This window comes from Podarcis filfolensis, assembly GCF_964270895.1.
Source record: "Podarcis filfolensis genome assembly, chromosome: 13".
Classification (NCBI taxonomy): domain Eukaryota; kingdom Metazoa; phylum Chordata; class Lepidosauria; order Squamata; family Lacertidae; genus Podarcis; species Podarcis filfolensis.
In genome coordinates this window covers 17,865,685-17,880,704 of record NC_139615.1, presented here as the reverse complement: position 1 = coordinate 17,880,704, position 15,020 = coordinate 17,865,685, and the positions used below count along the sequence as shown (strand labels likewise).

At 44.5% G+C, this 15,020-nt stretch overlaps 2 protein-coding genes across 6 annotated transcripts in view; one reads left to right on the top strand and one right to left on the bottom strand.

The window, feature by feature from the left end:
- LMTK3 (lemur tyrosine kinase 3) overlaps positions 1–1,539 on the bottom strand; it is a 29,790-nt gene extending 28,251 nt beyond the window's left edge. Inside the window, exon 1 of one of the 3 annotated variants that reach the window (XR_014541299.1) lies at positions 476–1,539. Coding sequence is in view for 2 of the 3 variants with exons in the window: in XM_083584028.1 (XP_083440154.1) it covers positions 476–563 (88 nt within the window). In the remaining variant the exon portion in view is untranslated. The remainder of the gene's footprint in view (positions 1–475) is intronic. The other 2 variants (XM_083584028.1, XM_083584029.1) reach the window with 2 other exon arrangements.
- Positions 1,540–10,196: 8,657 nt separating this feature from the next.
- Positions 10,197–14,797, top strand: RPS9 (ribosomal protein S9). 3 transcript variants are annotated; one of them, XR_014540963.1, is made up of 7 exons: positions 10,197–10,335; positions 11,839–11,958; positions 12,058–12,180; positions 13,400–13,586; positions 13,733–13,757; positions 13,802–13,927; positions 14,528–14,701. XR_014540963.1 is itself a non-coding variant. In XM_083582179.1 (5 exons), exons 2-5 carry the CDS (start codon positions 11,862–11,864, stop codon positions 14,703–14,705), a joined length of 585 nt encoding a protein of 194 aa, XP_083438305.1. In that variant the 5' UTR covers positions 10,197–10,335; positions 11,839–11,861; the 3' UTR covers positions 14,706–14,797. The 3 variants fall into 3 exon arrangements, 1 of the variants encoding a protein (XP_083438305.1); XR_014540962.1 differs by having other exon boundaries at positions 13,733–13,927; positions 14,528–14,797; XM_083582179.1 differs by lacking the exons at positions 13,733–13,757; positions 13,802–13,927 and having other exon boundaries at positions 14,528–14,797.
- Positions 14,798–15,020: the final 223 nt, after the last annotated feature.

Genomic DNA, 15,020 nt, shown 5'->3' with positions numbered 1-15,020 from the left:
GGGCCCCACCATGTACAAAAACATATTTGTTCTCGCACACCCCAAATAACTTCTATTCTTGTTTGCCACCCCTTCAGCCCCTCCAGGTCTACTCAATTTCCCTCGCCAGGGTCGGAAAGGAAGAAGGGGTGGGGGGAATCCAGTCAACCAGCGAACACCGCCGGCATAGGCACCTGAGGAAAACCAGCAATGATTAATTTGGTCTGTACAGAAATCCCAGCCTTCTCTCTGGAATGGAATTTATTAACCCAGAAAACACCGCCAGGCTCTTGTTTGGGAAGCGAGAAATCCCGCAAGCCCTGCCGCCGTGCCCAGCTTTGCACACATGAAAGTGGGATGGTTGTCTCATTTGGGCAGGTAACCCATCACACAAACAGGTGGCCACAGATGGTGGAGGCGAGGGAGGCAAAGGCAAGGAGGGGTGGCCACTGTCACAGATGAATGGGAGCCCTCGCAACCTGCCAAGAAGACTCACCGTTTTCCGAAGGCACTGCCAAAGCTTTCTCTGGGTTGAAATACGACATGGACGCAGCCAGGAGAAGGAAGGGGCCTTGTCTTAGCATCTTAGGGGGAGTCTGGGATCATGGATCAGGAAGGCGGGGAGAGGTCTCAAGACGTAGGTGCGGGGTGGGGAGTGGAGAGAGAGGGGGAGAGAGAGAGGGAGAGAGAGAGGGAGGGAGAGATTCGCCACCCAGCAATGCACAGAAAAGCAGAGACACGGTGGGCATCAGTCATCAGAAGGGATGGAGCAGAGCCGAAGACGCCAAGAACAATGGTACCCAACAGATCGTTGTGTCGCCTGCATCCTTCGGAGGATTTGCGACCGCTTGGCTGGCTGCTACCTGGATCTCATCCCCAGGCATCATCTTCTCTCGTTGCCGAGGAAGGGGAGGAGATGGGAAATGGAATAAATAAAGAGGGAGGGGAGGGCAGAGGATAGTCAAAGGTGGCTGAAGAGAAGTGGCGGCAAGGATGAAGGGGGGGCGAAGAAAGCCATTGTAACAATAGGTGATCTCACATGGGGAGGGGGAGGGAACAGGAGGAAGCAGATGTGTGGGGAAGAGGGGGGGTGGGGAAGAGGTGAAGGAGAAAAACCTAAAATCCCAGTTGAAAGGAGGAAGGAGGAAGGAAGGAAAGAGGGGGGAAAAAGAGGGGAAGAGAAAAAGGGGGGAAGGAGGCTGGGTGTTCCCCCCCCCCTTCGGAAACCTTGCTCTTCGGGTAGCAGAGAAATTGATGGAGATCAAAGCCCTCCCATGCAGCCCGGGTTGTGGATTGGACAATGGGCATGTCACTTAGGCTGAAGGGAGGAGGATGCAGGAATGGATGGGGGGGTGTTATCACCATGGAGACCTGCTCTTGGGTAGCAGCAGCAACAGCAGCAGCAGCAGGAGCAGTAGGGAGTGCAGGAGCAAGAAGGTGAAAGGATGGAGTGATTAAAAGAGGGGTTCAGGGCAGTGAGGCAGAGAGGGCTGCAAAAGGGGAGAGGATATTTTGCACACAAGTAGTGCTACGCCGCTGAGCATCTGCCAGATTCAGTGTCATATTCCACAAACACATAAGCATAAGGAGAATCTCCTTCTCTCTCACACACACAGGCATAAACAGAGTCTCTCACACACAAACATACACACACAAACATAACAGATCATGCACAATATTTCATGCTTGCAGAAAATGTCTTACACGTAGATAGGAAGTGTTGCTGTATTTATTTACAGTAGCTGCATGCTGCTTTTCGACCACCAAGCAGTGTCCAAGATTTAAAGATTTAAAACGATATTACTGTGAAAACAATTAATTGTTACGTAAACAACAATAAAATTAAAACACTGAATAAAGGGAAACAGCTGCTGAAACAGTGGTGCCAGAATCCCATAATTATCAAATAAACAACCAAACAGGAAAGGCAGAATGAAATATATTTTTTCCCTGTCCTCTGGAAGGAAGAGGTGGCAGAATGTGAGAACAAGGACCGCAGAATGGGTAGGAGGGAATCCCAGAGCTTAGAGGCCGCCACTGAAAAGTCCCTGCTCCATCTCAACGGCAGACTAGACTCCATTCCCATGGTGTCATGAACTGTATTTTATGTCACACAGAACCATTTTCTCAAGATCATCCATACACGTTGCCTCATGCATCCCAGAGAAAGATTCCCATTCGGATCAGAGAGAAGAAATCTTCAAATGACCCACCTTCAACAAACATATGGGGCAGGGGATTGGACCTGCTGCAAGCCACAATCACAGCACTGGATGACACTGAGGCCACATCTGCCTGACAGCCACTCATTCAGCTTTGGTCTGAAAAGAGGCCTGTGTACAGACAGGCCTCCACAATTCTGACCAATGAGGGGTGTGGCCAATTGGTGTCAGAAGGAGGAGTTAGTGGGTGCACTAACCACAAGGTGAACAGCCTTAAACATGGGTTCATTGTTGTTGTTGTTTAGTCGTGTCTGACTCTTAGTGACCCCATGGACCAGAGCACGCCAGGCACTCTTCAACATGGGTTCAAAGCCTTCCTCAACTCTGATAATCATATTGGATGGTTTTGATCCAGTTACTACCTTCCAGCCTAAGCCCCCTCCTAGGATTTTGTAAAGGAAAAATATGGGATGCTGAAAAATACTCTGCCCTTAGTTTGTTGGAGGTAGAATGCAAACAGGATGAATAAATAATCCAGTGCAAAATGGCAGCAGTTTCCACACATGCTGAAACGGTCTTGGAATCATACGCAGTGTGGTCAATTAAAAAATAATACAGTAAGCCTGCAACTTACACACATTTAACTTGTGCACATTTAGCTTTACGTATGTGGCAAATATAATTTTAAAAAACCTAAAAGGGGTTCTGGGGTTCTGGGGGAAACGACTTTGGCAATCCTGCCTACCATTGAACCCAGTGGGTTTTGACTAGATGTGATTTTGCCTTTAGTTGCCATCCCGAGAATGTAACCCCTGTGTGAGTTGTGGGCTTACAGTGATAATTTGATTTTTTAGTGTGGCAGAACTTTGGAATTCCCTGCCTATTGAGATCAAGCACGTGGCTTTGCTATACTCTTTTCGGCACCTGCTAAAAAGATCCTTGTTCAGACAAGTCTGCTCAGATGCTTAGAAAGTTGAGGTAATTTTAATCTGTTTTAGCATTTTCAACTTTTGTATGTTGGCTGTGAATTATTATCGGTTTTATTGTTTTACTTTGTCGTAAACAGCTTTGAGTGGTTTTTTTTTTATTACAGCCAAGCGGTGTATAAATTTTATAAGTAAATAAACAAATAATCGCATGCATGCAGACCCCAGTTGCCACCGTGTTTCACTCACACAAAATGGTGGCGCACAGATACCTGGTGCTATTCCTCATGCACCATGGAGTAAGAAGACACACAATTTGTGCCTTCTGACTACCAGGTACTGAAATATACAGTGAGAGAGGGACCCGTGCCATCATGCGACTGGTTTGTGGGCTTTCCAGCAATAACTGGTTGGCTACTCAAAACAGGATTTTTGGAGGTGCAGCTAGCTCCATGCACACTATAAATTTAAAGCATACCTCCCCAAATAATCTTAGGAACTGTAGTTTGTTAAAGGTGCTGGGAATTATAGCTCTGTGGTGGGCAACTAGGGTTCCCAGAGTTCTTTGGGAAGAGCTATGACCATTTAAAGTAGTAGTAGAAAACCACTTTAAAGGTATAGTGCAGATGGGGCCTTTAAAATATGTGCTGCATGCAAACCATATATTTAAAGCACATTTAAGAGCACCTCCGCCCTGCAAAAGAATCCTGGGAACTCTAGTTTACCCCTCACAGAGGCTATAATTCCTTGCACCCTTAACAAGCTACAGCTCCCAGGATTCTTTCAGGGGTGCTTTATTATTACTATTTTCCAAAAAAAATTATTAGTTTTCACAATATTATAAACAAACAAACAAACACACAAAACATACAAACATAAATCATAGCCTTATTGAAAATTACAGTTATTAAATTTGTTAAGTGACTTCCTCGCTTCCCCTTGGTTGAATTTCATTGCATGTCCTTTTAACGGTTTTCCAAATCCCAATTTTTATGAAATTTAACTTAAACACTAGCATCCTTAGATCTTCACCTTATGGAATTAAACATATTAATTCATCACTTAACATAAATAAAATCCTTAGCCCATTAAGTATCTGCAAGCTGATTTCAGTTAGTTTAACTTAACAAATTTAACTAAATAATCATTAAATTTATTCCACTCTTCCTGATACTACTCCTCCTTCTGGTCGCGGACTCTTCCGGTTAGGTCGGCTAGCTTCGAAAAATCCATCATCTTCATCTGCCATTCTTCTATTGTTGGTAATTCTTGAGTTTTCCACTTTTTAGGGGTGCTTTAAATGTATGGTGTGTATGCCATCACGGCCTTCTCAAACTTTCCAATGGGAAAACTTTCATAATTTGTCAGCACATGTTACTGTCACAGCGCTGCACAGAAACCCACATGAAAATCACATGAAAATTCACTAAGACCATGACTACATGTCATACTTGAACTGGTATGAGATGTGTTTAACTGCCTTGGCTACTGTCCATGAACTTGAGGGTTGTACTTTTGGGACCATGATGGGAAATTGCTCTTTGGAATCCCTAAACCACTTCATGGAACTATAGTACCTAGAGTTCCTGGGAGGAAATCAGGACAGTTAAGCCAGTTTAAAAGGTACAGTTCTCACTTATGTTTTGCCTTTGTTTTACTATTAGGCAAACACGCCCTTGAAATCCAGGAAGGAGGGTAGAGAGAGAGAGAGCTGCATGAGAGGAGATCTGGAGTGGGGAAAAGGGAATGTTCCCCTCCCCTCTCCCTAGATACCACTTAAAGGTGAAGGGTAAAGGGACCCCTGACCATTAGGTCCAGTCGTGGCCGACTCTGGGGTTGCGGTGCTCATCTCGCTTTATTGGCCGAGGGAGCCGGACTACAGCTTCCGGGTCATGTGGCCAGCATGACTAAGCCGCTTCTGGTGAACCAGAGCAGTGCACGGAAACGCCGTTTACCTTCCCGCCAGAGCGGTATCTATTTATCTACTTGCACTTTGATCTGCTTTCAAACTGCTAGGTTGGCAGGAGCAGGGACCGAGCAACGGGAGCTCACCCTGTCGCGGGGATTCGAACCACCGACCTTCTGATCTGTGGTTTAACCCACAAGCGCCACCCGCGTCCCCCACAGCGCCACCTGCATCCCGCGATACCACTTCTTGACTCTCAGTTACACCCTCCTCAAACCGTTTTTCTTCTTTTAACAAAAGGGAATTTAAGCTCTTGTGCACATTTGCATATAATGTAAAGTTAAGCCCCTAGTGGTAAACCCGGGTTTGTTGTCCTGTAATATGCTGAATGTTCTTAGGGCTTGGACCAGAGAGGCCTGCGTTCAAATCGCCACTCAGCCATGAAGTTACATGAGAGAAATGGACAAGATGTTAGGGATCCTGGATACTTTTGTCTTGAAGGCAAATAGATGCCTGGAGCCATGTCTTCTGAGAGGATCATTTGGAGGGAGGGAGGGAGGGAGGGAGAGAGCGAAAGCGGAGCTTTAAGGATAGAAGCAGGACAGGAGGCTGAGCCACAAACAAATGCTTACACAAACCTAACTTTATTGTTTTCCCCTCTGCTTTAAAAGACACCCAGTAAATTAGCAGCTTCATTTATCTAGCATTTTCTGTTCCTCAGCACTTTATTGCTTACCAAATGAAAGTGTCTAATGAAAGGGGGGTGATTTACAAGCCTTCAGGCTCCCTGAGCCAAGAGCAATTTTCTACATCCCAGAACACAACAGTGCAGGAGAAAGGGGAAAGAAACTCATTGTCTGGGCAAATTCAGCCACCCACTGAAGAAAGAAAGAAAGAAAGAAAGAAAGAAAGAAAGAAAGAAAGAAAGAAAGAAAGAAACTTTACATTGAACAAGTTAAAATCCTAGTCATCCAATGTGTGGTTCTTGCTCCATATTGTTCTTTGACTGTATTTACCTCTTAGAGGCATCCAAATGTGTCTATCCCTGAGATATATTTGTCCAGGTCTGATACTTAGTGAAGCATTCCTAATCATTCATTTAAAGAAAAAATAATATGAAGTGATTAGTGCCTTATGTCTCATGCTTCCTGAGTTCCATATGTTCTGCTGTATTTGCATTCGTTAATGTGGAAATAGTTATGTACAAGCATTCTCAGTGTCGTTCAGGGCCAAGGAAGACACGCCATCATTCATACAATTAGCAATTTCAGGCATTAAAGAAAGTAAATCAGAGGCGTGGCAGGTGGCGGCTGCGGGGGGTGGGGGTGCATCTGTTCTTTGCCTTGAAATGCAAGCTCCCATTTGTTCAATTAGAAATCTTAATTTCAGTGTAAATATCACATACAAGGAAGATCATTTTCAACTCTCTTCAAAACTGATTCTAGCCCAAGACAGAAATGGATTTGAGAGGAGACCACAGCTTGAAACCAGAGCCTTGCGGGATATCCAGCCTCATATAACCAAGATGCTTAACTCTGATTAATGTATGAAGAGGTTAAGACCATAGAGTAAGCTGTTCTGCCAGGCTTAGCTGGATCACTCCACCTCACCTTGGGAGGAAGGGTTATCAAACTCTTTGTTTTCTCAATTGTACCATGTGAACCCTACCAGTAAGGAGGTCGAAGCTGGTTGCTGCAAGCCATGTGGCTTAAGAAAGCCATCTTTATGTTTCTATAAAAATAATTTAGAAACACTTGCCATTTTGGAATCTATGTTGTACTGTACTGCCTGTATTTTCTTGCTGCTGCATGGAAAAGCACATGAATCTGACCTATGAAGAGTTTGTAAGTAAACCATTTCTAGCTTACCAAACTGGTGGCCTCACTCCAAGCTAAGGGAAGTGGGGAACTTTAGAAGCAACTTGGGGTATTTTAAAAGTCAGTCTATATTTCCACGCTTTACTTTGCTGCTTGTTTTGTGATTTAAAATCTCTCCTGGGGCTCTCTCACCAAAGAGTACTTGCCCCCAACCATTCGGGAAATTCTATTTTTAACTTTACCATATCTCTTTTTTTTTCCAAACCAAGAGGCTTGAAGTGAGTGGGAAGGATTGACCAGCTTAGATACCACATAGTAAACAGAGTGCCCAGGTGCTGAACATAACACATAGCATAATTCTTAGCAAGCAGCTGAGCTGGACAATGATATACAATAACTGATGGGTTGCACAGATAAGGCCCCTGTGTAAGCAGAAAACTACAGATGGAAGGAGTTCCACTACCTAGGTGCATTCACACAAAATGCCCTCTGTCTTGCAGAGACTGCCTTTCCTGCCAAACATAAAACCTGGACAGTTAGATATGAAGACAGGCGGTCCCTCAAGCAAACTGTTCAGGGCTTTATAAACTAGCTAGCAGTAAGACTTTTAATTTGGCCCCAGTAGTATATAGGCAGCCACTAAACATCCTTAAGGAGAGGGGTTCTGTGCTGTTGATATGAAACCCTTATCAGGAGCCAGGCCGTTGCATTCTGCACAAGTTGCTGGGAAACACAAGGGAAGCCCCAAACAAAACTCATTGCAGTAGTCTACTTCCAAAGTTAGCAATGCTACAAGTACAGTGCCCAAGCTATCTAGAAAAGTTAGATCTCTCTTATGCTAGATGAAAACTGCTTCATTTTCCGAGGCCGTTTAAAGTTGCAATGGCATTTTTAGGATTTATATTTTTTGCTGCCTTGCTTTATATATATATTATTATCTTCATGACATGCTTTATTATTTTCTTGCTAACATGTTCGTTTTACTGTTTGCCACTGTCAGAAGCAGCAATACTGAAGGACATTAGAATACAGGAAAATAAATATAGGCAAGCAGAGCCAGACACTTAGACGTTGATGTATTTTAATTTCTTTTATTGTAATTTTAATTATTTGTATAAGGTTTTAATTGTTTTTATTGATAATTTTCATATTTGTTGTAAATCGCTTAAGGGTTTTTACTACAATCAAGCCATATATACGGTAATTTTTGTAATATAAAGTATTTTAAATTAATGGTGGAGAGGTGAGGTCCAAGATAGCTACTGCTGATCCGATTTTCAAACTCCCTCCCCATGCCACAGGCACTTGGTGGACTAACCACTGTGCCCTCTAGCCTGGTGGTGCTGTTGGTGAATACCAGGTCAGTTCACATTAAAATGAAATCTCCCCCATCTACTATTAAATCATGGATAAGGAAGTTGTGCCGGCACGTATTACTGAGACCTGGGTGAGTGTGCAGCTTCAAGACAGACTACAGGGTTGTTGTTGGGGAGCTGCCACCATGGGAGGAAGGTGTGGGATGTAAATAAAATAAATAGTTCACACAAGTACCATTTGACCAGCCAGGAAACCCCTCTATCCTTGGTCAGGCGATGAGAGCCTGCATTTGGCATAAGGCTAGAAGACATACAGGGGCCTCCTACTGGTATACCATGCACCCTGCTGCCCAACAGCTCTGCTGCCTGAGCTTGTCTTGGGCGTGGTGCTGAAAAACCCTAAGGCCTTGTTCCTGAAGGTCTTCAACATCCATGCCAAGACCCAGCACTGAACTTCATGGCTTTCATGACAACCATGGGGCTGTCTCAGCTTGTCACTGTTCTAATGCAGAAGCGAAGGCACACCCTGGATTTCGTATTTGTCTCAGGGTTAGGGGAGGATGGTCGGGATGTTAGTGGGGGTTGGAATTATCACCTAGTTGAACGATGTTGATTTAGAAATTAAGGAGTTAAAAGCTGTAATGATTATGTGATTAAGAAAAGAAAGGTTAAAAAGTACATAGAAATTGCGGAAAGGATTTGCTGAATTGACTTAATTAGAGAATGGAATACAGAAAGGGGAGGTATGAGGAGGTCGGGAAAGTAAGTTTTATGAATATAAGGGAAGGAAGCTATACCTGTTTTGTATGTGTGTTTTTTCTTATTTGGATTGTATGCATTGTTATTGTTTTTGTTTTTATTGTTCTGTTTATTCTGTTTTATATAAATTCCTAAACTTTAATAAATATATTATTTAAAAAAAAGGAATTATCACCTAGTTATGGTCAAACCACTTCCCAGCGGAGTGACCCTCTGGAATAGTTTTTCGCAAAGACATTTAGGGCTCTTCCACACTTCCGCTTGTCCCATGCCTAAGAAAGCATGGGTCCAAGCAGTTTTCTGCTTGCTTCACCAGGCCTGGCCAGGTTCTGCAGAGTACCTGGGTGGGCAAAGAGAGATGGGCCACTCCACACACACACACACACACACACACACACACAGGTCTCTGCAGTGCATGCCATCTCTGCCCCCATCAAATCGGGAAAAAGAAATGTCTGAGTATGTAGGTAATATATGTATTGTATGTATAATATACCGTAGTTTAAGTTTATGTAAACTGATGTATAATATTGTTTTTTTTCTATAAAAAAAGAAATGTCTGAAGCTGCCTGAGCTCCCGACACTTTCTCTGCCCATGTCCCCCCGCCCCGCCCCTTATTATTTACTAAATCAATTAGCCACTTTTTGCTGCACACACGCTCCTTGCCATCACCCAATAGCCAGAGCGGCTGTGACTAAAGCACCATCTTTCCCCCTCTGCCTCTCATAAGGTACTGAATGGCCATAGTGTACTACTGGGTGAGAGCATGGAGACAGAAAATACTAAGAGCTGACACGCATCCTATACTACACATGCACACAACCAGAAAAAGCCGTCACTGGCCACGCGTTTCTTTTGATAGAAACAGAGTAGAACGCCAGGTCTAAAGACCGGAAGTGAGAAACAGCGGCGAAGGCATGTTCGACTCTACTTTTTTTGTGTATCTCTATAACGAAAAGGGAGCGGAAACGCATTGTGGGTTCTTTGGCATCTCTATGGTTCAGGGCACGGGGGGGGGGGAGGCGTTATAAGGAACCGTTGAGACAGTCGGTTTCAGAAAGCAGCAGGGACGCCTGTTTATTCGCTTCAGCCAACTTCAAACCGCAGGCAGGGATGGCGCGGACAACGAGGGAGAAACTCCCCGGCCCCAATGAATAGCTCTGTTAGGGCTCCAACCCCCACAAAGCAATGGCGGCTCCACTCGGCACACAGACGCGTCCGACTCCTGGACCGTTAATGCAACGTGCTACCCTCCCCTCGACCACTCTACGTCTTCTCTATCATCCTTGGAGCAAGCGCTAATTGGTTATCGCGCCGCGAAGCAGCCCTCCGCCAATAGGTTAGGCAGGAAAGACGTCGCCTTGCTATTGGCTAGCGGAGACGGTAGGCGGAGCACCGCACGACATATATAAGCAACCTTCGTAGGCCGCTCCCTTCCTTTTAGTAGTGGCCGTCAAGCGCGTCGGAAGGTAAGCGGAGGTTTTGTTTCACGGCGACCCGAGGCGCGGTGTCGGGGAATAAGAAGCGCCCCGGTGGCCGAGAAGGACGTTTTAAGTGACTCCAAATAAATTGTTCTCGGCAACCAGCTACTAGAAGTGCCTTAGCGGTTGCGAATCCACTTTAAATCGGGGAGTTGGAGCCTTTATTCGCGCGGCCCCCGCCTCACTCGCTCAATGCGCATGTGCGGGTTCTAGAACTAGGGCAGCCCCGCGTGCGCAGATCACACGTGTCGCGTGGTTGCTTCCGCGGTGCTGCTCGGCCTATTCAGGGGATTCGTGGATGGTGGGGATTAAACACGCTCCCTCGAACCGCCGGTCTCACGTGATTTGAATTATTTTTTAAAGGGGAATTAGCCTTCCCTGTCTTGTGAATTTTACAAGTGTCACGTTGGCCAGAAAGATTCCTACTAGATGATCCTCTTGGTCCCTTCCAACTCTGCAGTTCTGTGACTTGGTGTCATCCCACGTGTTGCTGAAAAAATAGCAGCTATTTATAGGTGCTCCCTTTTTTCTATAATTTTGGTGGAATCGTTTTCAAAACTTTGGTCAGTGTGAGTTGATTCAGTGTTAAATGTTTCCTTCCCAGAGGCTGGACGGGTGAATGTTGCTTATGCAAAATCATCCTTGATATGAGGAGTAGGGAATGTGCCTTTCTTTGAGATTATTTTGCTGATGGTCCATAACATCTTTGAGCATTTCACAAATTCTCATACCTCCCTGCTCAGTTGGGAGCGTTTGGGCTTAACCATTGTTACATGGAATCACACTCTTTTTTTCCTGCTCAAATTATATCCATATCAAAATATTGACCATATTAAAATACTGAAGTAGCAGTAAATTGTGCCACATATATTACAGGTCTTGCTTAGCTTAGTTTGTGGAGGACAGGACTTTAAAAGGGGCCAAAGGGCCTTGCTGGTTTATTGTAAAAAGTGTACTTTAGTTGCTTGCTGTAATTCAGTATCTGCACTGAAATTTAGTGCAGTGTTTAATGCTGACTGGCTGCAAGTAGCTGCTTTCTTTTGGATATAGCAAGTGGTCCAAAGTGGCATATTGCTTCAACAAACTATTCTCCCCTTTCAAATGGGTAAACTTCCATGATTTATATCACCTTAAGGGCTTCAACACAAATTTACAAAGAACAATTGTGACCCTCTGGTGTCCAGTAGTGTCAGTTAAGGGTCAGTCTAGATTCCAAAAAACAAAACTTGTATTGAATTTACCCTGCACTCAGTTTGGGTGGTGTAGTTCATTGGGTAGTATTGACCTTACAAGTAGGAAAGGCTTGCATTAGACTTGAAATTCCTGGCCGGCCTAGCCTACGTCATAGGTTTGGATGAATGTATAAATGAAATGAGAGACTGTAATAATAAATTATACAGAGAAGTAGCTGTGAAATATATGAAAACTTCATTTGCTTCACTTGTTTCATCTGCCTGCCACTTCTGTAGATCTCAACTTTTTTCTCCGCAGGACTGGACTCCCTTTAGGCCAACATGCCAGTTGCCAGGAGCTGGGTATGTCGGAAGACATATGTCACCCCAAGGCGGCCCTTTGAGAAGTCCCGGCTTGACCAGGAACTGAAGCTGATTGGTTAGTTTATCCTGGATGAAAAAAAGAGTTGTTCAAACAAACAGTTACGCTCCAAAGGCAGGTGCATGTTACATTTGAACTTTTATATCCCCCTCCTAGGTGAATATGGGCTGCGTAACAAGCGTGAAGTGTGGCGGGTGAAGTTCACCTTGGCCAAGATCCGCAAAGCTGCCCGAGAGCTGCTCACCCTGGATGAGAAGGATCAGAGGCGTCTCTTTGAGGGTATGTTAGGGCTGGACATGTCAGTCTTCGGCATCTTTAATGGTTCTTTTGCTGTTGCGGATCCCTTTAACAGTTGCCAGCAGATTAAGGGATCTGGGATGTGAGTTCACTTCCTTTATGAATCCTACCAGTTTCTTGGATCTGGTCCTATTAAATTTAAAACCAGAGATTATCAACTTACTGTTATGGACAGTTGTAATGTTTACATCTTTCCATAATGGTTAGTTGATGGTATCTGGTTTTAGATTTCAATGTATTATATATAGATATTATTGTAAATACTACTTTATGATACAGGTCGGTCTCTCTCTCTCTCTGTGTGTGTGTGTATTTAATGCCTTTCAGATGTGCTTATTTCTTGTGTTAGATTTAAGTGAATAGACCATATCTATTGGATTAATATCAGTTACCTATGTTGAATTGTTCTTTTTTTCCTGCTGTAATTATATTTATATATTGTCTTGAGAATCTTTTAAATCAGTCCCATATTTCAGATTAGAGACTAAGGCTGAGAGTGACTCTCAAAGACTGCCCACCATTTGTGGCTGAGTTGGGATTTAAACTGTGATTTCAAGGTCAATGTAATATACTATAGTGCTGCTTAGTAGTATGTAACTAAACGTGTCAACCTGTGTTAGAAACTGAGATATGAAAGCTAGGAGCTAAATGGCACCTTAAACCTAGGTTATGGGTGCTGCAACAGTTTCTAGGTTCACTTTTCATAAGAATACAAAGCTGAAAATGAATGAACTGCAGGTAAAATCTTAAATTCAGTTTTCACATGGTCTGGTCCTTATCTGAAGACTGCAAAAAACAAATCCATACTTCCCCTGCCCACCCCTGTAATCTTATGAGGGTCCCTTCTCCAGTCTTCAGAATGGCTGAAAGTGGGGAGGCAGAAAAGGGTCCTCCTTTCCTTCTAGCAGTGGCAATTTTAATATGAAATCTTAGGCGCAATACTGCACCCAGAGCTCAGAAACTGCTCACACTAATGAAATTCCCTGTCACAAAATGCGCCTAGAACAAAGGGAGTTTCAAATGCTGGCGTCAACTTGGTGCCATTTCTTCCTCTTCTCTCCCCCACCCGTCATTAGCATTTCATAGAGAATGCTTTTTACATGGCCACATAAGACACACCAAAATACATGAATCTTGTGTCCACTTCTCTAGTTGTGTGTTGGCCTCTTCAGCTTGTTTACATGTCCATATCTTTCCCTAGGTAATGCCCTGCTGCGCCGTCTGGTCAGAATTGGGGTGCTGGATGAGGGCAAGATGAAGCTGGATTACATCCTGGGTCTGAAAATTGAGGATTTTCTGGAGAGGCGTCTCCAAACCCAGGTCTTCAAGCTGGGCTTGGCCAAGTCCATCCACCATGCCCGGGTGCTCATCCGTCAAAGACACATCCGGTAGGTTGCCTTGGAGTATGTTTAGAAATGGCATTTCACTTAAGCAGAACAAAGCCAAAAGTAATGACTGAGTTGCTGTGGGTTGTAAAGACAGGGTCTACCTCTGAAGTAATGCATCTGATGTCTCTTATGTGTGGCCTGTGCAGGGAGATGTGTGGACATGTCCCAGCCGTGTGTCTTTTTACCCCACCAATCCCTCCCCTGGACTGGAACCCTGGATAACCTAAAAGCCCTGCAGTCTGCCTAATGAGGCTGTATGCCAAAAGCACCAACAATTTCGGCAAGGTTCACTGCGGCTCAGCCGTACACCTTGCGAAGGTCTTGGCGTGTGGGCAGTAGAGGTAACAACTAGCAACTCTGCTCCTTCTTGGCACAAAGTGTTGGTGTTATCCCTCTTGTTAGTGAATTGTCTGCTGTTACACCCAGTTTTCAGTATAACCAGGCATTCATCTCGCCATTGTATACTGAGGGCAACAGCAGTAAATGTCAAACTTGAGTCAGTTTCTCCCAAGCATTTCCTGTTGTTGGTTGGTTCTGAACTTTTGTTCTGTGACCAGTTTTGCGAGTAAGAAGTTGTGAGGGCATAGTTGCTTTGAGTTGTATTGTTCAACACTTATTCATGTGTAAGAAAAGCCTATTGAATGGTGGGACTTAGTTCTGAGTATCATGTTTAGGAATTCATTGCAGTGTTAAGTAAGGGGCTGAAGTTAACCCTGGCTTTGATAATAGGAGCAGGATGTTAATGTCCATGTTCCCAAACGCTGAGCTTTTAAATTTTAAACTCCCTGAGTGCTGGAATTGGGGGGTGATCACTTGATTCCTCACTTGGCTCTCTTCCGTCAATCACTTTAGCTCTCTAGTTCTGTGAAAAACCGTTCTTAAGAAGAATGCTGCCGGGTTTAGCTGGAACGTCTGTAACTGCTTCCTTTCTCCCTCTTCAGTGTAAGGAAGCAAGTAGTGAACATCCCTTCCTTCATCGTCCGCCTGGACTCCCAAAAGCATATTGACTTCTCCCTCCGCTCACCATATGGTGGTGGCCGCCCAGGTCGCGTCAAGAGGAAGAATGCCAAGAAGGGCCAGGGTGGTGCTGGAGGCGGTGATGATGAGGAAGAAGATTAAGCTGTGAGGTGCCCCCCCTCGGCACATGCCGGTGGGGAATCAAGCCTGCCTTAACTGTAACATTACACAATAAAAAATATTTGTGGATAAAATATTGTAGCCCTTCTGGTGTCGGGGGTGCATCTCGAAAATACCTGATAATACCTGCAACAAGTGATCTTGCATGGGGCGCTCTGTTCGGATGAGAAACTCAGTTGAGGGTGGTTCCTAACAAACAGGACATCTGCATAGGAAGGAGCAGCAGCCAATTGTTGGTTGGGAATGGGGCTAGTAGTGGAGTGTGGCTGAGGAGGGTACAGTGCATTTGAGGCCAAT

Coding starts and splice junctions, on each gene's coding strand:
- RPS9 (XM_083582179.1), top strand. CDS start 11,862: ATGCCAGTTGCCAGGAGCTGGGTATGTCGGAAGACATATGTCACCCCA. Junction 11,959..12,057: donor CCAGGAACTGAAGCTGATTG/GTTAGTTTATCC, acceptor TCCCCCTCCTAG/GTGAATATGGGCTGCGTAAC. Junction 12,181..13,399: donor TCAGAGGCGTCTCTTTGAGG/GTATGTTAGGGC, acceptor ATCTTTCCCTAG/GTAATGCCCTGCTGCGCCGT.